The 23,960-nt window shown below is 41.8% G+C and overlaps 2 protein-coding genes across 8 annotated transcripts in view; one reads left to right on the top strand and one right to left on the bottom strand.

Annotated features, from left to right (window-relative positions):
* prickle2b (prickle homolog 2b) overlaps positions 1-14,586 on the top strand; it is a 44,643-nt gene extending 30,057 nt beyond the window's left edge. For 3 of the 6 annotated variants that reach the window (XM_088390207.1, XM_088390209.1, XM_088390210.1), the window contains 7 exons: positions 6,428-6,611; positions 9,389-9,502; positions 9,687-9,824; positions 9,900-10,103; positions 11,047-11,233; positions 11,651-12,526; positions 12,595-14,586. In XM_088390207.1, coding sequence (XP_088246333.1) covers positions 6,428-6,611; positions 9,389-9,502; positions 9,687-9,824; positions 9,900-10,103; positions 11,047-11,233; positions 11,651-12,526; positions 12,595-13,514 — 2,623 coding nt within the window. In that variant the 3' untranslated portion in view covers positions 13,515-14,586. Of the gene's footprint in view, positions 1-518; positions 957-6,427; positions 6,612-7,551; positions 7,696-7,844; positions 8,234-9,388; positions 9,503-9,686; positions 9,825-9,899; positions 10,104-11,046; positions 11,234-11,650; positions 12,527-12,594 lie in introns of those variants that run through there. The other 3 variants (XM_088390208.1, XM_088390211.1, XM_088390212.1) reach the window with 3 other exon arrangements.
* Positions 14,587-19,241: 4,655 nt separating this feature from the next.
* On the bottom strand, positions 19,242-23,913 carry slc2a9l1 (solute carrier family 2 member 9, like 1). Of its 2 annotated transcripts, none has more exons than XM_088389907.1 (12): positions 23,763-23,913; positions 22,119-22,214; positions 21,869-22,029; positions 21,686-21,810; positions 21,376-21,505; positions 20,908-21,056; positions 20,652-20,839; positions 20,468-20,578; positions 20,184-20,285; positions 20,023-20,098; positions 19,819-19,946; positions 19,242-19,740 (listed from the first exon to the last, which is right to left on the bottom strand). In XM_088389907.1, the coding sequence occupies exons 2-12, from the start codon at positions 22,143-22,145 to the stop codon at positions 19,555-19,557; spliced, it is 1,383 nt and encodes a 460-aa protein (XP_088246033.1). In that variant the 5' UTR covers positions 22,146-22,214; positions 23,763-23,913; the 3' UTR covers positions 19,242-19,554. The 2 variants fall into 2 exon arrangements, with proteins under 2 accessions (XP_088246033.1, XP_088246034.1); XM_088389908.1 differs by lacking the exon at positions 23,763-23,913 and adding an exon at positions 23,333-23,562.
* Between the last annotated feature and the right edge of the window lie 47 nt (positions 23,914-23,960).

Below are 23,960 nucleotides of genomic sequence, written 5' to 3'. Positions count from 1 at the left end.
TGCTACTATTGCCTAAAACGTCATAAAAAAAAAATCCTCCTTCCATAGAGCTATTTCCTATTGCATTCGTCCTCAATAGGGTCGCAGGTGACCTGGAGCCGATCCCAGTTGATTTGGGGTGAGAGCTGGCACACACCCTGCACTGGTCCCCAGCCATTTGCAGGGCACAAATAAACAAGATAATAATTCACATGAATAATTATGGCCAATTTAGAGAGTTCACTTAACAAGCATGTTTTTGGAAGGTGGGAGAAAACCAAGACATGCATGAGGAGAAATTGCAATTCTTCATCAAAAAGACAGGATCCGAAATTGGAACCCTGATGCTCAAAATTAAAATTAAATTCTAAAAGTAGTATCAAAGAACTTTTAAAAGTCAACATTTATTCTGTAAAAAAAATATCCACAATGAAAATGTTCACAATAAAAGTTCTAGTGACACTTTTATTGTGAAGGTGCCAACAGGAAGTAACCGCGCTGTTTTATTTAACTTGAGTTTGGTTGCCGATTAAAGGGCTGTTAAGCAGAGACGCTCCAGTGGCTGCGGTGCGCTTCCACGAACGGAGGCTTTGCGTGAATCGTCTCTCGGACCACGGACGCTGCTAAACCATACGCAGGATATTTCAGTTGCATTTTTTTTTTCCAGAAGTGGAAATTGCAAATCGGAATCTTTGCTCTTCTCTGGATTTGCTGCTCGCTGCAAATTGGGACTTTCTGACCCGCTCTAAGTTGGCTCCTCCACTGTTTTCGTTGGCAGGAATCTCGAATGTGTTTGCAGAAGACGAGCGACTAAACTTTTTTTTTTTTGCACAGTGGATAGATGTAGTGGCACCACGCAGCGGGTGATAGTGGGGCTGTTGTGGCAAAGCCAGTTGGTGCGATGTGGCCGACGTGTTTGAAAGCATTCAGTGCCGAGGTCAGGACTCTGGCTTCACCCAGACGCACTTAGTAAGAAGGTAAGCACTTTTTCGTGTTTGAATTTGGATGTGCGGAGGGAGAATTTGGAAGACGCTCCGAATTGAACACATCAGGCAGGATTCATGTTTTCATTCCTTGACAGTTTTGGAGACTTGTATTGATTTTGCATGCGTCAAGGATTTTCTTAGTTCTAAAAAATATAAGCTCCAGCTTTCCCAGAGTAGACGTGTTTTCACTGGTTTATAATAACCCCCTTCTCACCCCACCCCACCCCATCCAATTTCATCCCCTCCCCCTGGAGCGCGCTGGTCAAGCCACCGTGCGCTTGCAGCCGCATCGTCTTTTGTTGTGTAGCCTCTGTGCCATATGGACTGGAGATGCTTGCTGGGTAAACAAGAACACTAACGGATTAAAATTCAATGTGCTTATTGTCTCCATCCATTTTATCTTATTTGGCTATTTTCGTTATATAAGTAAATGACATAGCATGCCAATAACTATGAAATGAGTTGTTAGGATTTAAGGTGCACGTGAACGAATTGGCTGGAGTCGCACGATGTGGCTCGCTCCAGGTTTGAGAGCTGCAGCCCCCAAATTCCTGCAACTGACAGGCAGAGGGAGGCTGCATTTCAACCCTGGTCATTGCATTTTCCCCTCTAACTGCGGACTGGAGTGGATATTCTGTGATATTTCCCTCCTAAGTGTTTCATTACTATATTGGACCCCACAGTCAGTGGCTTCTGTTTGATGCATCTGTTTCTGGCAGGCAGTTAGCAGGGAGTCTGAAGCCTGTTGTGGTGTGAGGTTTCCTTGGAAGCTGCTTCTGTGACTCCCTCTGTTCCCACCTCAAGTGTTCTCACTTTATCGAGCGAGTTGGCACTCAATGAATAAATCATGGAGTTTGGGCTCAATGGGAATCTGCAGCCGTGACTAAAAAAAAAAAAAAGAATCGGAGTTGGAGTGAAGAGACATTACGATGCTGAGAGAATGAATTTTGCAGGATAAAAATGTTCTTTCTGTTATTAGAATGTAGCCATACAGCATGTTGTAACTGCTGTGTTTTCATTATACAGTTGAATTTCCACTTTAACATGGAATTTACAGTCTGCTAAAAGGGGCTCTAACAACCGGTCTCCCGGTCTCTAATTTGAAAATCTTAAACAATTTAGTTCATTTAGGAGCCTGCATTATGGAGTCCTTCAATTCTAATGCAACTGCAGTTTTTAGGACTTTGGAATAGTTTGAACGTGCGCTTAAGCGGATGGATGGCTGAATGAATTTTACAGTTGTAATAACGACCCATGATTAACCCGTGATTCCAAATATATAAGGAACAACCACAGTACTGTATGTCCAAAGGGGGCACGTGAAATCGGGACATAAAATAGAGGCGAGTGCGTGAATAACTGGAAGGTCCAGCTTAAAGCAGCGTCTTCATCATTTACATAGTGTCATGGAGCATAAATTTAGTTTTATAATGTTACAACGAAGTAAAACCCCTTGATTGGCTTGGCTTTAAGAACTATTTCTTGAGGTTGTTGCTCTGTCCTAAATGTCACGTTGTTAGCAGTGGTGCCTTTATTAGACGTTCTTGGTGACTGCAGCTGCCTTGACTGCAACCCGAGTCCGACTGAATGGCATGGTTCAACTCCAGTTCAGCACACGATGCCTCTTTTCTGAACCGGTTTACAACAATGTGTCTATAAATGATGTGACACCCATTTTGCTCGGTCTTGATTGTTAGTCTAATGAGCTCTACATCTGAAATACTAGTTGAGGCTGGTTGTTTCGATTTGAAGTCAGACGATCCTCTTGTTTAGACCGTTGTCCCGGAGCTAGACTACTAATAAGAGTACGGAACTTTGTCCCTCAGTCGTGAGTTATGACGGGTAGATGGTAGAGTAATCACTGGCTTCGGGAACACGCTGCATCTGGCTCGCACTAATTGGCAGCTAATGGAAAACGTCGTCGTTGTCTAGACTGACTTTTGTCAGGAACACCTCCAGTTATGTTTAACCGTGACAAAATCAAGTGATGTCTCTTCGGACAGAAATGTTAACATAAAGATGTTCGGGGAAAGATTTGCTTTTCTTTTCACAAGTTTTATAGCACAAACAAAAGAGGAGTGAAGTGAAAAGCCGTGGCTGTGGTGTGAATGTAGGTCATGTTCTCTCTGTTCTTCTCTTGTCATTGAGCACAAATCTGCCAGTTGAATCTGCAATTTTCATCTGATATGGAAAAAACAGCTTATGGGAGTTACTCAAGATTCATTGTGAAAGAAGACTCGATTAAAACTGGAGCAGGCAGTTTTGAAAACTTGAGTTAAATAGGTCAAATCTTATTTTCCAAGGTAGAGCACTAAATGTGCATTTTTGGGGGGGATAGATTTCACAACAATGCTCCTGGTTTTGCATTTTCCTATTTTTTTGCATCCTTGCACACTCACCAGATGAACCTGGTGGAGTCACATAGAAAGATCCCAACCTATCGTTGAGGTTTTACTACGTTCCTACATGGGCGCGACACAGACAGTATAAGATTTTTTTGGAGAGGACAGACCTTCTTCCGCATCTGGCAGAAAAAGGCCGCACAGCTGCGTGTTAATCTTTTTGACATCCATTAAATAGTTCAACAGAGAATAAGCTGTTTTCCGGTAGTTATTAGCAATTGAACCAAAATCAACATGGGCGCAGAGATTACTGACTCAACCCCTCCCACATCTTAAAAGTCCTCGTGAGACGTTTTTTTAAAATGGAATACCAAGCCACAGTCGTTGCTGTCTTTGCCATTCCTGAACTTCCGTTTTCTACTTGGGTTCTCTCTTTCTAGTGTCACTTGAGTGTTTTATGAAAAGGTGCAGGCTGTTTGGAGAGCAGGCGGTCTCTTCAATGACTCCCTCTCATGAATGGTCATGTGTCAAGTGACCCCGTGTCACCTCTATGTCATGCTTAGCGTTAACAATCAATGAGGATGAAAGCTTCCAAATGGCAAGTTTAAGGTCTGAGAATTGTGAGTCAAAGTGTAACACACTGATTTGAAGTGCTATGAAAATTCATAATCTCTGTGAATGTCATCGACACTCCATAAATCTCAGGGTTGTATATTTCAACATCTTCCCAGGGGGCAAATATTTTCATTCATGTTTACAAGTGGAAACTTTTCACACTTTCCTGATTTTCACTTCATTCATTTATGAGGTGTCAGGGATGTGCTTGACTTATCCAAATCTTTGCTAATTGAAATCATGCAATTACAAGAGGAAGCTCTGGTATCAAGTTTCCGTGGAGGGGAAATCCCAGCATGTGCGTGAAGACTGTTGTAAATCACAAGGACAGACGGGGGGCGGGGCTTTTGATGTGCCTCGGGAGGTCTACAGGATCTCTGCCAGAATTCATGTGGTGAAGAGATGTTTGCCAGGTGAAACATTGGAGGATGCTTATCAAACATCTGCACACGGAGGCGGGGCTTAGCCGTGGGCAATTCGTGTATCGAGAAAGGTAACGTTATTTGTGCTAAGTGGGTTGATCTTGAGTCATCTATTTGTAATTGTATTTTTTTAATATATATTCAGAAGTTCTGGAAGAAACTTGGTGGGGGGGCAGGAGGACACCGGTGTATGTGCTCCAAGAAGGAATGCGGCGTGAAATGTTTGACTTTAGGTTCTTTAAGGCTATATTTGTATATAGGCCCAAAGCTGAGGCCAAGGCAGAAATAGAAACAGCTGACCACTTGCCATGCTGTCAGGCGGGCTGACTTGTTCTTTTGTCCTCCCATTTGCTGCTTTATTTTGCCTTTTGAAGCGCTCTTTTAGATCAGAGTTCTTTTTCTGTTACGGCGAAGCTGTGTTAAATTAGAAATGATGACAAAGAAGGAAAGTTGGGTTGCTTTGAATTGTGCCGCTGTGATAACTTGGCAACGTTTTGTTTTGTCTTTTTATCACAGCCTGAAGTATTGACGGAAAGCGCAGATGGCAATTTGGTGGTTTGTTGTTTTTTTTGGTTTGCCCTTCCTTCTCCATGCTGTTGAGAAACTCCAACTTTTGACCGGTTTGTATGCTTCACGTGCCATATGACAAGTTGAGACATGTTACGGTGACGCTTTTATTTAAACTGACACCGGGAATAAAATAAAACATCAAGATACAAATAAGTGAGGCTCAGGCAGCTGGGCGCAATGTGCCATCGACACTTCAGGCACATCTTTGACCACCCGAGAGTCAGTTTGTTTCATACAGTGTGCCGAGTGTCTGTGAGCGCTTCCAGTCAGACAAGTAGGCGTCCGTCTGGGATGCTAATGAGATTGTCTCCCTGTTTTTGCTGCCTTAGGGTGGCCTCAAGGACAAAGGCAAGCTGTACAGTATGCAACTCACCCCCATTTTGCGTCAACATTCAGTCAAGGTGGCTCATATGTTTACTTTTTTTTTTGCAATCTCCCGATGAGCAATGGTTAAAAAGTCATCTCTAATCGTAATGCAGTTCTTGGAAATAAGATGTTTGACAATGTCACTTGGGAGTCATGTCGTGACTTTTTTTCCATTTTCAAGTTGCCAAAATACTTGATCCATGAGTTTTCGACCAGCAATTTGCTTCACTTCTATTCTTTTGTGGTTTGTTTCCACAGCAAAGTGTCATGGGGTGCTCATAACTGCATTAGCTCTGTAAGTGGTGAGATAACGCAGCGGCTTGACAAGGGAAACTTGCCAATGAGTGGAAGGAAAATAAACAGCACATAGTTATGCTACATGCTGACATTATTCGTTAACGGCACTAATAGTTCTCCTCTATTGGCAGAGTCTGTATTTTATTGATTTATTTTTACATCATACTGACCCCCTTTTTTACTGCATTGCTTGACTAACTAAACTGTGCTAGCTGCGTAATGCTAATCATGTGCTTGCGTTCACAATTGTGCTTTCTATCGTGGCTGGCTTCATTCTGCTATTATTCCTTGTTCTTGTGCTCCTCAGAGAGTTGTTAAGCATTGTATGCACTGCCTCAACATTTTTACTGTGAGTATACTGTGGGAGGCTTGACCTTTGACCTGAGAGGACTTTACACTCCTTGTGAGTAAAGACCCCATCTGGTTTTAAGAAAAAGTCAAAGGCTATTTACAGAATTATCAATGGGGCTTAGCTGGGCTTACGACCAAGTAGGTGGGATGATTAGATTTTCCTCACACTTCTATAAAAAGGCTGTCAAAATAGGGCTCTATTTTTTCCCCCCTTTGGTAATTTACAACTTGTTTCATGGCCCTAAAATCACCTCCTATGTATCTGCTTGTTTCTGATGAACCCATCCTTACACTGATTTATTAAAGAATTTGTTTCCAAATTCATGGTGTTCCCTCTGAATTGCTGAGCTCAAATAAAAAATGTTTCCACGCCACAAAGCTGAGCTGCATAAATTAGATCATCGAGACGGTTCTTATTTTCGCCTCCAATTTTATCTCCGCTTTTGTATTGTGTCCAGTGCCATCATTTAAAGGAGCTGCTTTTTTTTTTTCACGTTAGGAAGATCTGTGTGCATTGTAAGTGTCGCCGGGAGGAGCATGCAGTGACCACCATGCCTGTGGAAATGGAGAAGACGGTCACCAAGCTGATGTACGACTTCCAGAGGAACTCGACTTCAGACGATGACTCTGGATGCGCCTTGGAGGAGTACGCCTGGGTGCCACCAGGACTCAAACCTGAACAGGTACAGTGCGCCACAACGCACGTTTAAAATCTTTAACCATCTGCTTCTGCATACACTCACTAGCAACTTCATTAGCTACATGTACAAGAACTATTCCCTTCCATGGTAGTTCGTCAGTTTTGCTTGCTGAGCCTGCGGGCTAAAGGATAACAAGGATTCCAAAGCTCCCGCAGTCCCTCGATCCATTTTGCATGCAAACATGTTTGCATAAAGTTTCATGAGGCCTTGCAGCGACGGCAGCTAAGCTCGTGTGATACACAAACACGTTAAACAGCCCAATTACTTCATTGAGGAGGGTTTCTGGATTTATTGGCTGGGAGGAGTGTTTATGGAAGCCATTTTGTTTTTGTTGATGAGCTCAGGGTGACGAACTGGTCAATACAAAGCCATCGCTTTTCCCCCCCAAGAGGCTATTTTTCATTTCCCTCCTGGGTCACATGGCCAACCTTGAAGTCAATTAGGCTCACGTCTCAGGGATTGTGACTTTGCCGGCAGTCAGACCAAAGTGGAACCTGAGCTGGCGAATGATTAACACATTTTATTGCTATTTGGTGGTAATGATACAAATTTTATAAGAATGGAGGAGAAATTGGCCCAATGAGTGAGAAGCTCAAATTAACATCACGTGTCTTATATTTATAATAGCTAAAATAAATAATATGAATGGATGGAGGGAGGGAGGGAGGGAGGGAGGGAGGGAGGGAGGGAGGGAGGGATGAATGAATCCAAACCTCAACTGCAATGCAAGGCAGCATTAATCTGGGAAAGCTAATTAGGGTCCGCTATCATGTCAGTGTTCCTCTCAAAGTCCAAGCTTGTCGAATAAACCAATCGTGTTCCTCAGCAGACACTTGGAAACATCATGTGATAAGATCTTAATGTCATCACAAAGACCATATAAAGTAGTTTTCCCCTCACAAAGAACACATTTGCTTTTGCTCCGTCCATTGTATAATGCGACGGTGACAGAGATGAAGCGAGCCAGTCAAGAGATAAAGCTTCCAGAAGATTAGTACTTTACAAGCAGTCAACTGAAAATCAGATCTGGTGGAATTTGGCAAAGAAACTTTGGAGAGACTCTTATGTGAGTCACAGTCTGCGGCTTGATCGAGTAACATCAGTTTGGATTTGCCATGGATCCCCTTCTTTTACAACAATCTCGAAAGAGATACATCATTATTTTTGGCTGTGATTTTCGTACAAAGCACTTGGCTGTGCATAGCTTTATTTTTTATTTTTTTATAGATTATTTTTAAACTTGTTTTTTCACCAGCCATTTTCAACTTAGCATTAGCAGCACACGGTGCTAGTACGCAAACAAAAAGTACATCCCTTGTATTTTTAGGGAATGACTTTTTCTGCTAATCTTTTTTTATTCCCCGGTGATCATTATAACACCAAACACATACATGGTGTCTCCACCTCCATCACTTGTTAAGCGATTGTCAGCACTGGTGCCACATGCAGTCTTCTCTTTTCGTCTGAAGGCATCACTCCTGCCGTTTTAACGTTCAAAACACTGTGTTCGGTACAGATTGAAATTGTGCTCTGTCTTTAGTTTCATCTGTTTTTGATTACAGTTATTATCACAAGCTGCTCCGCCCGCCTCTCGCCGCAATCGGGTGTGTATTCTGTGAGCAGTATCTGTGTTCAGATCTCATCCTCAGGGCAGTGGGCCTTTAACCTCCCAAATACTACCCTGTTGTTGTTACTGTTGGAAGCATGTGTCATGCGTGCTCCTCTGGTAGTATAAGCATTTTCTCCGCTTGTGAGCACTATCGGGACATTATGTCCTGGGCCTTGCTGCTGAACGCACCCCTGCAACACCATTTGAAGCCAACAAAAGCAAAACCACAAAAGGAATCTGGTTACCTTTCTTGCCAAGGATCTAGCTAATAGACTCTGGAGTCAGTAGATCCATTCATGTGACAGATGGGTTGTAAAGATTGGCCTGACCCAGTCAATGGTATTGATCGCCTTTCCATTCCAATGATTTGCTTTAGTCGTCACAAAAAAATATAACTACTACAATCAGATCCTCTTATGCTACATGTTTATTTACTTCTTTCATATCCCTTTAAGTTGACCCCCTGCAGCAACTCGCATTCACGTTTGAGTGCCTGACCTCCATTATACCTCGACCCCCCCCCAGTTACAGTGCAATAATGAGAGTACCATAAATAACAGGCAGATGACAGTCAGTGCAATGCAAAGAATGTCCTGGTAATTTGGAATGGACAGATTAACATTAATCTTGCTTCCTCTACACCTACTTCTCTACTGTACGTGCATATATATTAATCACTTCTTATCCACGTGTGCGGGGGCACACACATGTGACATGTCAATCATACATTCCTTTGTCCATGACCAGAGATAGAAAGGCAAGATTGCGTTCAGTCTATGCCCTATGAATCAAACTGCGAGTCACTACTGGTCTTAAATCAATTTTTTTTTTCTCTAGGCGAAAGATTTTAAAGATTAGCTAATAGCTACATGCAGTCAACCGTATAATGGCAAAAAGAGGTAAGATGGGGAAGAGCTGACCAGTTTTGTCAAATTAAATATTTGTCAGGGTTCATAAGAGCCACTAAATTTATAACCCACACGGACATCAGGTAGTTCATAAGTATTTCTGCATACACAGACAAAAGAAAAACAGATATGTGTAAAAATGATGGCCAAAGGAAAAAACACAGTGTTTAGGAGTAATTTGACCATAACAAAAAAAATGGTTGTCAGCAGCATCCCAATCAATCCTCTCGTTTCTTTGTCAGGTCCATCAGTACTACAGCTCCCTCCCTGAGGACAAGGTGCCCTATGTCAACAGCCCGGGAGAGAAATACCGCATCAAACAGCTCCTCCATCAGCTGCCGCCCCACGACAACGAGGTGAGAGTCCAAACGGAGCCCCTCCCCCAGTACCTTCAGCCATCTCACCCTTCCTCCCTCAGGGCAAGACAGAAATTCCATTAGCCGAAAACCAATTATGAAATCTTTCCTTGCTGTGATGCTTAGTAAATGCCTAAAAGGTAAAAGAGAAGTCACACCGACCATTTTATTGTCCCATGTTCAGGTGCGCTATTGCAACAGTTTGGACGACGAGGAGAAACGAGAGCTTAAGCTCTTCAGCAACCAACGAAAACGGGAAAACCTCGGTCGTGGCAACGTCCGGCCTTTCCCCGTGACCATGACGGGAGCCATCTGTGAACAGGTAGAATGTGTGTCTAATATCAACATTTAAGTCCCGCATGAAAACGACAACATCTCCTCTCCCATCTGTTGACAGTGCGGCAACCAGATCAACGGCGGCGACATCGCAGTGTTTGCATCGCGCGCCGGCCACGCCTTGTGTTGGCACCCGGCTTGCTTCGTGTGCAGCATGTGCAACGAGCTCCTGGTGGACCTCATCTACTTTTATCAGGACGGGAAGATCTACTGCGGCCGGCACCACGCCGAGAGGCTGAAGCCGCGCTGCACAGCTTGTGATGAGGTAGCGAGCACTAAACTGCTGTCATATGATTTTACTCACACGCACACATTCTGAAACCATCAACTCTACAATTAACACAAAGTTCCCTCACTTAATGGGGGACACTGACACTATTCTGACTTCAAATGCACATCTGGCTTAAAGTCGAAGCTGCTTAAAAGAAATAATTGAAATAAACATCACATGGTTTGTCCATGACGAATCACAATCAAATACGATTACTCATCTGTTCAAACTAACCCTAAAACTGTGTTGTCAAGTATTTAATTTTGCTTTTAAGAATTATATTTTGTTATGGTTGCCAAATAACCAAAGGCAAATTTAGTAACAGTTTCTGGAACTCATAATTCCACAAATACATTATCCATGTGGGCCCGAATCTTTGCACAATGTCTTTTTTGTGTCATACACTCAACAGTTCTTTTGAATGATTGATAAATGTTCTCTCCTTTGGCCACACCACAGAAGAGTGAAAAAGTCATAGTCTGCTGTCTAATTGTCTAGACATAGATTATTCGCAGCTAATTCAGATTACCCACTTGAAGAAATGAAAAGTAAACTTGAAAGATTATTTTTGTCACTCACTTACACACATTTTGTTTCGTGCTTTTCCTTTTTGAATGCCGGATAAGAAAAACAAACCATGATTTGCAACATTAAGGGACTGGCCTGGGAAAACATAATTTAAAAAAAAAAAAAAAAGAACAATCACCCTGGCACCTCATGTGAACTTCCCCGTGGCTGACCCCAACATGTTTGGAACAGATGGGGCATGTGTCCCGCAAGATTGACACCCAACAATTCCCAGACAAGCCTCTCACATATTCACTATCTAACTCTACTCATCTGTTGGAATGAAAAGCATGTGTGTTGTGAAAACCAGACTTTATCAATGATGGTCAGGCTTCATCTCTGTAGGCTTATCGGATTTGTTCCTTCTCAGATCATCTTGGCGGACGAGTGCACCGAGGCCGAAGGCCGTCACTGGCACATGAAGCACTTCTGCTGTTTCGAGTGTGAGACGGTGCTCGGGGGCCAGCGCTACATCATGAAGGATGGAAGACCGTACTGTTGCTCCTGCTTTGAATCCCTCTACGCCGAGTACTGTGATTCCTGCGGAGAGCATATTGGTATGCAGCGGAATGTGGAGGGGAAAATCCGTGAGGATTTTTTTTTCTCTGTCAGGCCTACAGTACAACTCTAAGTAATAAAAGTAAAAAAAATGTGATGGGAGACCAAAATTTAAATGATTCAAAATTTTTCAAAAATGCTCTCATCTGACAGTGTAATCCCTGAAACGATTACAAAACTGACGCTTGAAAAACCAGATGGCAGCTATTACCCAATAAAAAAACAAAACATGTGGCAAAAAAGTTTTTCATTTATTCATGACTGGCAAAATTCCACAGAGATTGCCTCAGAGTACAATTTAATTGGAGTCTTGCAGTTTTTCTCAAAAGACAATTTGTGCCTCTGTTCTCGAATTAACGTTGACCTTGAAAATGCAAGCTTTTTTATCAACTCTGTGCCATGTGTTCTACCCGCAGGCATTGACCAAGGCCAGATGACGTACGACGGGCAGCACTGGCACGCTTCCGAGGGTTGCTTTTGTTGTGCCCGCTGCAAGCGCTCCCTGCTGGGTCGACCCTTCCTGCCCAAGCAAGGGCAAATCTTCTGCTCCCGTTCTTGCAGTCTGGGCGAGGAGCCCAACGGCTCGGACTCCTCGGATTCTGCCTTTCAGAGCGCTCGCTCCACCAGAGAGTCCAGACGCAGCTCCAAGGCAGCAAAAAGTGGCAGCGGAGGGCAAACGGAGGCGATATCGGGCGAGGTGGACCCGTTGTCATTACAAATGGACCTACTGAGTCTCTCGAGTCAAACCCCCAGTTTGACACGCGAGCCACCTGCTTGGCAGAACCAGAAGCAAGTCGTGGATGGCTACAAATTGGATTCCCAACCTGAATCGACGGCTAACCCCACCCCTCTGCAGCTCCTCAGCCAGTGCAATGTCAGAACGTCCTGTAACCCGCCATGCCCCGGGCAGAATAATCAACAGCAGGACCACAGGGTCAAAGAGACCGGCGGCCCAAAGAGACCGCCTATCTCGGCTCTGAAAGGTCACTCTCTAAACGAGATGTGGTTCCAACAGCCAGCTCCAGATGATTTCTATGGCCCAAAGCTAAGGACCCAGATGAGTTTCCCTGAGGTATCTCAGCAGTCCCAGCACAACGGCGGCTTCTCCGCAGACAAGCGCTCCATCAGTCTGCACGGCTTCCAGAGGGACCGAGATGTTGCTCCTCCACCAGCCAGCCAAGTGGCCAGAAGCAGGAACCCCATCAACGCACTTAACTTTACCGAGCAACTGACACCTCTCGAGCAGACTCCGAGAGGATCCATGGAGTGCTTGGCCATATCCAACACGACAGGTGGGTGATTACACTTTTCTCCTGCTCCAGTGAAATGACCTTAACTCTTCCGTTCTCGTACCGCGCAGGCCAATCTGCCGAAGGAGTCGGGAAGCGGCAAGAACACCTGTCGCGTTTCTCCATGCCTGATCTGAGCAAAGACCCTGGAATGAACATCTCGGAGAAAACCCTTAACTCCTCGGTTCAGAGCTCTGACTCCCTTCACGATGTCAACGGTGGTCAGCCCTACATGGAAATCAATCCCTCCAGGTCTTCTCAGTACCAGTTGCAATATTGTGATCCCTCGGGTTCAGGGGTGGGCAGGAGCTCCACTCATTTACCTCCTGGATTCACCTACCAGGAGGAAGACAGAACGAGTCTGGTGAGCAGCGCCAACGCTGCCCGCCTGCCACCCATAAGTGAGCGCAGGGTAAGCGGTGTGAGAGGACCAAGCGTCAGGATTGAAGTGCCGGAGGAAACTCCTCAGAGACGAAGGCACCACCACCACCACCACCACCGCTCCAGAAGATCCCAACGTTCTCGCTCAGAAAACGCTCTCAACTTGGTTGCCGAGCGCAGGGTGAGACCTCAGGAAAGACCGCAGCTTCACGTTCGAGAGGATTACGACCGCTTTCCTCCCCCGAGGAGCGCCAGGGAGCACTTTGGAGTCACGGGAGGAGGGAGATACCAACCGCAACTGTTTCGGCAGTGCCCCAGGACCACGTCAGACTTATCGCTCCAGAACCCAGGAGCCGGGCGACGCACGGGCTTGAATCAGTACTCCTGGGACGACTATGACGACGACTGGTGCTCCACTTGCTCGTCGTCATCGGAGTCAGAGGACGAAGGTTACTTCCTGGGGGAGCCCATCCCCCGACCCCTCCAGATGCGCTACCTCAGCAATCAGGAGCTGGTCCACAAGTACAGCAGCGGGATGGGAGGAACCAACCGCGGTGCGCAACTGAGTACGCACAAACGGCGGAAAAGCAAGAACTGCATTATTTCCTAACATTTTGCTTTGTGCCGCAGCTTGAGTCGACTCATTTTCTTCATCTGGAGAACAGATGGACAAAGTTCATTTATAGTGTGCTTGAGCAATAGGCAGTAGCAAACTGCAGTCGTGGAGAGTGAAACACAGCATTGTTTGTCGTTGTATTAATCAAATTGCTCAACATTTTGAGATAAAATATGAAGCATAGTAAAGTCTGCATTACACAAGATTTTATAGGTCAAACTTAGAAACAAATAAAATATCTCAAAAACCTGAAAAAAAATTTATCAGCGTCAAAAATATATCGAGACACCTCTGATTAAAATTGTCTGTTGAGCAGTGACCAATTTTTTTCTCTCATGCAGTTTTATCGACTCAATATTTTTATTTTTTAAAGCTGACGTGCAATTTTTTTAAATACATATAGTCTGTTTGGTACAATTTAGCTTTTCATGGTGTGATTTTTTTTTTTTCTCCCAAATAGGCCGCGCTGTTGTATTTGGCTGATAGTATGTACAGAGCTAAATGAACTAATAATTTCACTTAAGTTAAGGAAGTCGTAAATGTAAATATGGTTGTAAATGAGGCCTCATATTTTTATACGTATTAAATATATGTAGATATACAGTAGATAAGACGAACAACGTACGCATGAGACATGGCTGAGCTGATCCTGAATTTGGAGTAGAGGATTATTTCAGCCATTAGTTTGATTGACAGCTTGTGTTTTTCTCTCGAGTGTGTCAAACAAGTGCGTGACTGTTCAGCATAGCAGTTTGGTGCATACATGAATAATAATCCGCAGTGGACTTTGAAGTAGCGTTGAATTGGTAATATATGCAAGATGGCATTTGAAACCAAATCTTTGGTTGTATTGCATCAGCGCTTAAGAATGGGAACTTGAGCACACTGGGATTTTGTATTTCAACAATTTGCATAGTTGTCAAACTCACTCTTAAAGAACTTCTTTGCTCCAGGTCTCCTTCTACAGTTGCTACTAAACAAGCCATGCCAATTTATTCTCGCGCTAACAAACCATCTGTGTTGTAAAATCCTGTTTTGAAATCAAATAAAAAATATTGTCTGATCATTTGAGTGTGCTGCAAAGTTTTTACAATAATGACTTATATAATGAGTTACTTTTCATTAATCTTCTTCATGTAATCTGTCTTCAGTTACTTTTTAAGATCACAATGTTACATATATTGGAATGGAAGACTAACACAGATGTTAATTTTTTTTTCCCTAACTCTCTGCAGGGTGTGACCTTCGTTAAATCAAGACGCTGTCAAATGCTCATCCTCACAGCCTGATCTTTTTATAAATGACGTTTACGTAGGAAACAGGGGTGTTTGTCAGGGCATGGCTACCACATGATTGACAATTTACAACCACAGATAGAAGTGCTCTACCGCAGTTCCACCCTGTCATTCCATTGTGGTCTCATGTGGTCCCAATGCGCCCAGATGATAAGGCCTAATCTGCCAAACCAAACAGGAGGCTTCAAAACATCCACAGGCCATATGGTGACGTCAAGCTTGTGAAATGCTTTTAATGTATTGGATAATGTTAAACACCCATCCACCCATTTGCTGTACTGTTTATCCTGTTGAGGTTTGTGGCTGAACTGCAGCGTAGAAAGCACACCCTGGATTGGTCGCTGGCCAATCGTTGGACACATCTAAACAATCAAGCTGACAACTAGGCCTGTTTTACTGCCGCTTCTCCTTTCTCATGCACAACCAGTTTTATTTGAACTTTGTTTCACCAGCATAACAATCAGTTTAAATACTGTTATGTTAAGTGTCTGGATGCATAAAAGCGTAACAAGACGTGTCATACTGTAAATTGGATTGCATCTGACCTCCATATGGTAAATGAGGATTATTGCTGCTAGCCCTCCTAAGCCACATTAGCGCACACACCTACTGTATGTTATGTACAAAGTCTTTCAGCACTTAGTTTATGATTAGAGGCGACAGAGCGTTTTAATGCTGTTGGCACGACTGGCATGTTAGTGAGTTTGCGTCACATGACCTCGACTTTTGTGGGCTGATGAAATAGTCAGCTGTGATGCATCCAAAAACAGCAGTCCAAGCATGTGACTTACATTTCAGACAGACTGCTTAATCTATTTGATGTGATGTGAATACATTAGCACTTCAAAGTAAAGCCTTATCCTGTAATTGTGTGGACGAATAAAAAAAACAAAAAAAGATACAGAGCATTTATGACAGAATGAAAACTGACAAACTGGTTAAAAAGACTTAAGTTTTGAGTAATGTTGTCATTGAGAGACTCCCATCTCGCCTCTTTGATTGGTTGTTTGTCTCCATAAGTGCTATGGTTGTAGTATTTTTGAAGCCTTACAATGTAATATGGTAATTTAAGCCTTCCTATACATGGTCATTTTTTAGTTTAAAAAAATATATATATTTGCTAAGTATGGACAGTTATTTAATAATAAATAAATTAAAAAAGCTTTACTATACATGGTTTCATCAGCCAAGCCTGCAGCCCAAAGGGCATCTTGCCTTAAGAGAGGATTGCATGATGGGCGCCAACCTCAGAGTTTCTTGGCTGGAGGACACGATCTTGTTCATGGAATGGATGGCCCCTCTCCCACTCTGTGAGACGTTCACTCACTCACTACCTGGCCAGGAGGTGTCCCATCTGTATACTGTATATCCATCCATCCATCCATCGATCCATCCATCCATCCATCCATCCATCCATCCATCCATCCATCCATCCATCCATCCATCCATCCATCCATGTATTGTATTGTATTGTATTGTATTGTATTGTATTGTATTGTATTGTATTGTATTGTATTGTATTGTATTGTATTGTATTGTATTGTATTGTATTGTATTGTATTGTGATGGATGGATGGATGGATGGATGGATGGATGGATGGATGGATGGATGGATGGATGGATGGATGGATGGATGGATGGATGGATGGATGGATGGATGGATGGATGGATGGATGGATGGATGGATGGATGGATGGGGTTGTGTGTGTATGTGATGGATGTATGTGATGTATGGATGTATGTGATGTATGTGATGTATCTATGTAATGTATGTCTGTAATGTATGTATGTATGTATGTATGTATGTATGTATGTATGTATGTATGTATGTATGTATGTATGTATGTATGTATGTATGTATGTATGTATGTATGTATGTAATGAATGTAATGAATGTATGAATGTATGAATGTATGAATGTATGAATGTATGTATGGTATGTATGGTATGTATGGTATGTATGGTATGTATGGTATGTATGGTATGTATGGTATGTATGGTATGTATGGTATGTATGGTATGTAATGTATGTAATGTATGTAATGTATGTAATGTATGTAATGTATGTAATGTATGTATGGTATGTAATGTATGTATGTATGTATGTATGTATGTATGTATGTATGTATGTATGTATGTATGTATGTATGTATGTATATATGTATATATGTATATATGTATATATGTATATATGTATATATGTATATATGTATATATGTATGTATGTATGTATGTATGTATGTATGTATGTATGTATGTATGTATGTATGTATGTATGTATGTATGTATGTATGTATGTATGTATGTATGTATGTATGGTATGTATGGTATGTATGGTATGTATGGTATGTATGGTAGGTATGGTATGTATGGTATGTATGGTATGTATGTATGTATGTATGTATATATATGTATGTAATGAATGTATGAATGTATGAATGTATGAATGGTATGTATGGTATGTATGTATGTATGTATGTATGTATGTATGTATGTATGTATGTATGTATGTATGTATGTATATATGTATATATGTATATATGTATATATGTATATATGTATATATGTATGTATGTATGTATGTATGTATGTATGTATGTATGTATGTATGTATGTATGTATGTATGTATGTATGTATGTATGTATGAATGTATGAATGTATGAATGTATGAATGTATGAATGTATGAATGTATGAATGTATGTATGTATGTATGTATGTATGTATGTATGTATGTATGTATGTATGTATGTATGTATGTATGTATGTATGTATGTATGTATGTATGAATGTATGAATGTATGAATGTATGAATGTATGAATGTATGAATGTATGTATGTATGTATGTATGTATGTATGTATGTATGTATGTATGTATGTATGTAGGTATGTAGGTATGTAGGTATGTAGGTAGGTAGGTAGGTAGGTAGGTAGGTAGGTAGGTAGGTAGGTAGGTAGGTAGGTAGGTAGGTAGGTAGGTAGGTAGGTAGGTAGGTAGGTAGGTATGTAACGTATGTAACGTATGTAACGTATGTAACGTATGTAACGTATGTAACGTATGTAACGTATCAGTGACGTGCGGTGAGGATCATGACTGGGGAGGCACCCAGCCCCCGTCAGTGAACGTGTTGTGGCTCCTTGCGTGAACAATTCAGTGAATGAACGTGAGCCAAGGAAAGAAAGAACCACACACTAAAACACCACTTCTTTTGTGTTCGTTTTCTCCAAGCTAACGACTAACTTTATTGCATGAAAGGATGCGCCGTTATGCAACAGCGGGGAGATTATATATATGCATAGATGTATGCATATACACGCTTAAAATTGTGATCCAATATATCTACTGCAATTTCACATTAGATTTCTGGTTTGAAATTTACTTTTATTATTATTGTTATTATAATTATTATTTGAATAAACATTTATGTTAAAACTTGTCTGGTGTTTTATTCCTTGTTTTTATTTTTTTGGGCATGAAAACATAAAAATCTGACATTTGGTTAACTGCTGGTGTTGGTGTCCTCCAAAATAAAGAGCAAGAAGTCAAATACACATTCTTGAGACGTACAAAAAAATGCAAGAAGTTATTAGCTACACCTGAATATGGTGGTGTACCTAATGGAGTGTCCAAGTGACGTCACCGATCAAACAGCCAATCAGAAAGTGGGGGTGAGGGCGGGTGTGGCACTTTTCACTTAAACCAGGGGTGCCGACCTCTAGTCCTCGAAGGGCTGCGTTCCAACATGTTTTCCAAGTGACCCTCGTTAAGCGCACCTGCTATTTTAGACTAGAGCTTGAAACCTGTGACCTTTGACCATGATATTTCCCTAATAAAGTGGCCTGTTATTAGGCACACTTAAAAATGGCGGTGTACCTAATGGAGTGTCCGTGTGATTCCCTCGTTAAGTGCAGCTGCGTGAAAAGTTTTAGCTCCTGCAGAACGTGAAAGAAGCTAAAACTTTTCACGCAGGTGCGCTTAACGAGGGTCACTTGGAAAACATGTTGGAACGCGGCCCCGAGGACTAGAGCTTGACTCCTGTGACCTTTGACCATGATATTTCCCTAATAAAGTGGCCATCCATGTATGTATGTATGTGTGTATGTATGTATGTATGTATGTATCTATCCATCTATCTATCCATCTATCTATCTATCTATCTATCTATCTATCTATCTATCTATCTATCTATCTATCTATCTATCTATCTATCTATCTATCTATCTATCTATCTATCTATCTATCTATCTATCTATCATATCAATCGATCATTTGGCCACTTGAGTGATGACTTACTAGTCATAATTCACACGGACATTAACTCAACTCAAAAACAGTCAGACCTCACTGAAAGGAAATAATTCCAAATCAGCCCTGCAATTAAGTTAAATAAAATTTTATTATAAAGTATGTCACAGACAATATTAAAATACAAAACCACAAACATTACACTACTAATGCAAAAAAAACCCGATCACATTTTACAACAAGGATTGTCAGACACATTTAGTTTAACTGTACAAATCTGTTTATTAGCGATTATAGTCCACTGTACGTTTTTGAAAGACAAACAGCACCCTCTAGCGGCGCACAGCCTCCCTGCACTACCAGGATGTTTAGTGCTGCATTCATTTATTTGTTCATACTTGAAAAAAGTATGACTATCTGTATCTGTGCCCCACTTTCGGTCATCAGGCTTTGATTTGATATGTTTTTATTAATCGCCTAATGCAGTGTGACCCTATAACTTGGTCTCCATTTGGCTCTCTTCTTGAAAAGACTTCCCACAGACGGTGATGGCTTTAAACTGGTCTGAGATTTCCAGCAGCGTCTTCCCTTTGGTCTCAGGCAGTAAGAAGAAGATGTAAATGCAACCCAGCAGGGACATGCAGGCAAAAATCACAAAGCAGTACGTGTCCAGTGCATCCTGAAAGAAAAAATAAAGTGTTGTGTTGACTGGACCGTCCTTACAAATCACGCCACCATGTCTGATTGGTGTACTTACAATAAGTATGGGAAAGGCCAGGCCCATCACGGCATATACAGACCAGCGCTGAATCCCGAAGATGACGAAAGAAGACACCCGATTGGACTGAATGAAGATTTCACTGTTGAGGGTTCCTGCTGCTGCCCCTTGCGTGAAGTAGAAAAAAAATGCATTCACTCGGCAAATAAAAATCAGAAGCTTGATTTTCATTCATGATGATACCTGGCCCTCCAGAGAAGAAGATGATGAAGAGGATGATCAAGACAGCAGTCAGGTAGGGAGCCCAGGCATTAGAACCCTCCGAGAAGAATTACCATGTGTAAGCATTTGAATATATCCTAGTCAGACATGTCACATGGTTGCAACCACGGCAGAATTTTTACTTTCAAGTTGAGCACGACAGTAACTGAGAGCCAGCATGCAGACATGATGCCATAACCCCCCCAGAAGAGTGGCCTCCTTCCCGCATGCTCAATTATCAAACCCTGGAGGAAAGAAAGAAAGGCACAAATGAATGTAAATTGTGTTTTAAAACAAAAAAACTGTCATCTGCTAAAGGAGATGATGAAACTATATTTACTAATTTGGGGCTAATCCAAGTTTTAATCAGACATGGTTATTGATGGTCAAGGGTAAGTAGAAGAACAACAGAATTGTAGGTACTCACGCATGATATGGAGGTGATCATTTCCGTTATGCCAAGTCCGATAGTAACGTAACGGATTTGATCCGTTGGGATCCCTGCTCTTCGAAAGATATCAAAAGCAAAAGTGCTGACCTGGGAATGAAGGAAATGATGTGGGAATAGGAGAGAAGTTCATATTTTTTGTTTGGGTTAACAACATCCTTACCACGGACATGCCAGATAACTGGTTGCAGCAGTAGATGGTGGACATGGTGATAAGCTGCCATCGGACTGCTTGGTCCTGAAGGAGCAGCAGAGGACTTTTAGTTGGGGCCGCTTCCATCGTTGCCTGCTCAGTCAACATCTCCTCCATTTCCTGTTTGAAGTTACCTTGGCCCCAGAGGCTCTGAAGAGCTGCAAGGGATAAATTACAATTTGTAAATTTGATTTAGAATGATAGGAAAATGATTCATTTCGCTCACCTTTTTGGCAACCTTTGTCATCTCGTTTCTCGATGAACAGATATCTGGGCGCTTCGGGAAGATAAGGCATCACCATCACATGGACCACTGAAAGACAAGCAGGCACGCAAAGGACCACGTTCCACAGCTCTTGGCGGCCCAGGATCTCACTACAACAAAGAGAACCAAGTGCTGTGGTTAATCAAACAGCCCAACTTCTTATTATCAAACACCTTTAAATTGGTCATGGAAATTTATTAAACGCTAAGGTTGACGCGCTAGCCGTTTAGCTTTGTACGGTCCTTATGTCATTCATTTAAAATACTACTTGAAAATGTACCCAAAAAAATCTACAAAAAAATTGGGGTCATGACCAAACCGTGTTAGACAGAAAGTATCAAAGCGAGTAAAATCGAGATGTAGGTGTATCTAGAATAATTGACCGAATGTCATTTAAAAAGCGGCTGCAAAAATAATAGAAATTTATACCTGAGGCCCATAAACTGAGCAGATAGTTTGCCAAAGGAAGCAAAGGTCGCTGAGGTCATGGTGACAGCGCCTCTTAACTTTCTGGGTGACATCTCGCTGAGGTACATCAGATGGGTGCTCAATCCCAAAGCTGCAAGCCAAGAAGGAGGATGTTCTTAATTATTAGCAAAAAAACGTGCTACAAGTTCCTGTAGGGATTTAGTAGGAACCCATTCAAAAAGTTTTAGATAGAATAACTTGTCTGGATTGTGTGAGGCAGTTTTTTTTTTTTTTTTTTTTTTTTTTTTTTTGAGACGTCAAATTGTCTTACCTGCTGAGTAGCCAAACAGTATTCTGGCCACAATGATCATTTCATAAGACTTGGCCCATTTACTTGTCAGCATGATGGTGGCTGCAGCAATGGCAATAAAGCTGTTGCAGATCACCGCCTTTTTTCTGCCAAAGAGCACACGTGTTCTCGAGTGTTGAAAAGCTGCTGCATAAGAGCACTCACCTTCCCAGCAGACCCAAGAAGGACTTGACACTGATGGCACCAAGAAGGCCCCCCACGGCGAACATGGACACGATGAGGGACCAGATGATGGTGATGGTGCTCCCTGGTGGCGGCACCGCATATCTCTCATACCAAGTGCTGTTGATGAAGTGCTTGATGAACTGCGTGGAGAGTGAATTCATTCAGATTGCAGTGATGCGTGCAACTTTAGAGAATGATAGCAGGAAGTTGCATGCATGACATGTCTCACCGGCGAGGGAGAACTGATGGAGGTCATGTGGTATCCTCCCTGGAAGCTTCCTCCAATTCCCAAAATTAAGATGAGAAAAAGAGCGTTCCCACGCGTCTAAAAGAATAAAGCATGGAGATAATCTTTTGATCAGAAACACAAATGTCTTTGGTTTACTACAAAAAAGAGGAATTAACTTTTGGAGTGGACTGTAATAATATAGTGAAAATATAAAATGTCACCTTGTTCTGATAGAAAACAACATAAATGAATTCAAATCAACATGTTTAATTTACCATCAACCGTTGTAATGGCTAAAAAAAATGAAAACGCTCGATAATGACACCTGGAATGACCAAGCAAAAAGCATTGAGATGAGTCAATGCTTTAACAAACAGCTTTTGAGTTACACATTTAGTTTCTAGACAGCAACATGAAAACGTTGTCATTTTTTATCTAATATGAATGATACTGGATGCAGTAGAGTAAATCCACAAAAGAGATACTACGAAAGCCTACCAGCTGCTGAAGCACGGTTTCCATAGCGTCACTTGCATGCACCTTCACAGATCCAGTACATGCAGTCTGACAAATTCTCGTTAAATAGCTCAGGCGGCTTATCATTAACTTCTTGCACTTTTTAACCGCAAAAGGCACAAATAGAGACAAACACGTGTCTTGACGCAACTTTCTACAAGAGTTTGTAAGTATCTTATTTCGTTGACCATTTGTAATAATGAGGAGTAAAGAACTTGGTTTTCAGTGTCTTGACCTGTGACCTGTACTCATCAATTTGTGTTTTGCCTTGGGATATTTGCATAATACACCATCAAACCCATCATTCATTTTTTATAGTGCTACTATTTGAATTATCTATTGGTATTTTCCTCGATTCTGACAGTTGGAAGCAGTTTGCATCTAATCGAATCGGCTTCCATAATTCCCTTTAAAATCAAGGCGGTCAAGAGTTTTGATTGAAATAGCTTTTGTTTTCAGCAGACCTCTTAATGCTGCAAATTCAACAACTATTCCGTTTTTTAAAATGTGTTGAAGCACTGCCGTGCGTTATTTCAAAGAGTGCATGTCAACAAACAGTATTTTTTTATTTTGGGGGGGAAAACTCTTGTTATTGGGGAGTTGCAAATTATATATACATCTAATATGCATAGACTTTTTCTAAAAATCATACAAACACAGCATTTGCATCATAATTTGGAACATGGCGTACATCTTACCCCTAGGAGTTCAATTCAGCCCGTCCTCAGATTATTTTGTTAAGCGTTCATCTTTGGTGTTTTGTCCATTGTCATTTTCAATTTCAAGCAAACATTTTGGTCAATTTACATCACTTGTTTTTTTCTTTGTTCTGTCATCTGACATTAGAAAAGGTGGCTAGCTGACAAGCTGGCTCACTCATTTAACAGCACGCTGTGCAGCAAATAAATTATCAACCTATATTTACATATTTACAATATCTTTTTGCCTCCTCGACCATAAGCATTTGTGTGAAAAGTGACTCATGACTGCCCAGGACTACCTCTACTTGGAACACGTCATTTTTGTGCAATCGAGTCTCCTACAGCTGGCAAAGAATCAAACATAAGCACAGCTCCAAAAATGGAAGTTAAAAATTGCACTCGCAGAAGTGAACTATGAGCGACTCACTCAGTTATCGGCTGTCTGTGTATTTTGGCATTGCAAAAAAATCATGTTATCCATGTGCTTCTTGTCCAACCAAAACACTTTTTTTTTTTTTTTGCAGTGGCCACCTTGTGCTGCTCATACGCATTAGTGGGGTGTTTTTTTTTCTATCGTGGGTTTAGAATTAAGTCTTCCATGAAATGCATCTTTAGCTATCTAGCT

Source organism: Syngnathus floridae, chromosome 11 (assembly GCF_059516105.1).
Source record: "Syngnathus floridae isolate MCC-2025c chromosome 11, RoL_Sflo_1.0, whole genome shotgun sequence".
Lineage (NCBI taxonomy): Eukaryota > Metazoa > Chordata > Actinopteri > Syngnathiformes > Syngnathidae > Syngnathus > Syngnathus floridae.
The sequence above is the reverse complement of the archived record's forward strand: the minus strand, read 5'-3'. Positions and strand labels throughout refer to the sequence as shown.

What these genes read in the sequence shown, in the direction of transcription:
- slc2a9l1 (XM_088389907.1), bottom strand. Translation starts at nt 22,145, where the DNA reads ATGACCTCCATCAGTTCTCCCTCGCCG. An exon ending in ACTGTTTGGCTACTCAGCAG is followed by an intron (nt 21,506 to 21,685) that starts GTAAGACAATTT and finishes CTTGGCTTGCAG; the next exon opens with CTTTGGGATTGAGCACCCAT. An exon ending in CTGTCGTGCTCAACTTGAAA is followed by an intron (nt 20,099 to 20,183) that starts GTAAAAATTCTG and finishes TTCTTCTCGGAG; the next exon opens with GGTTCTAATGCCTGGGCTCC.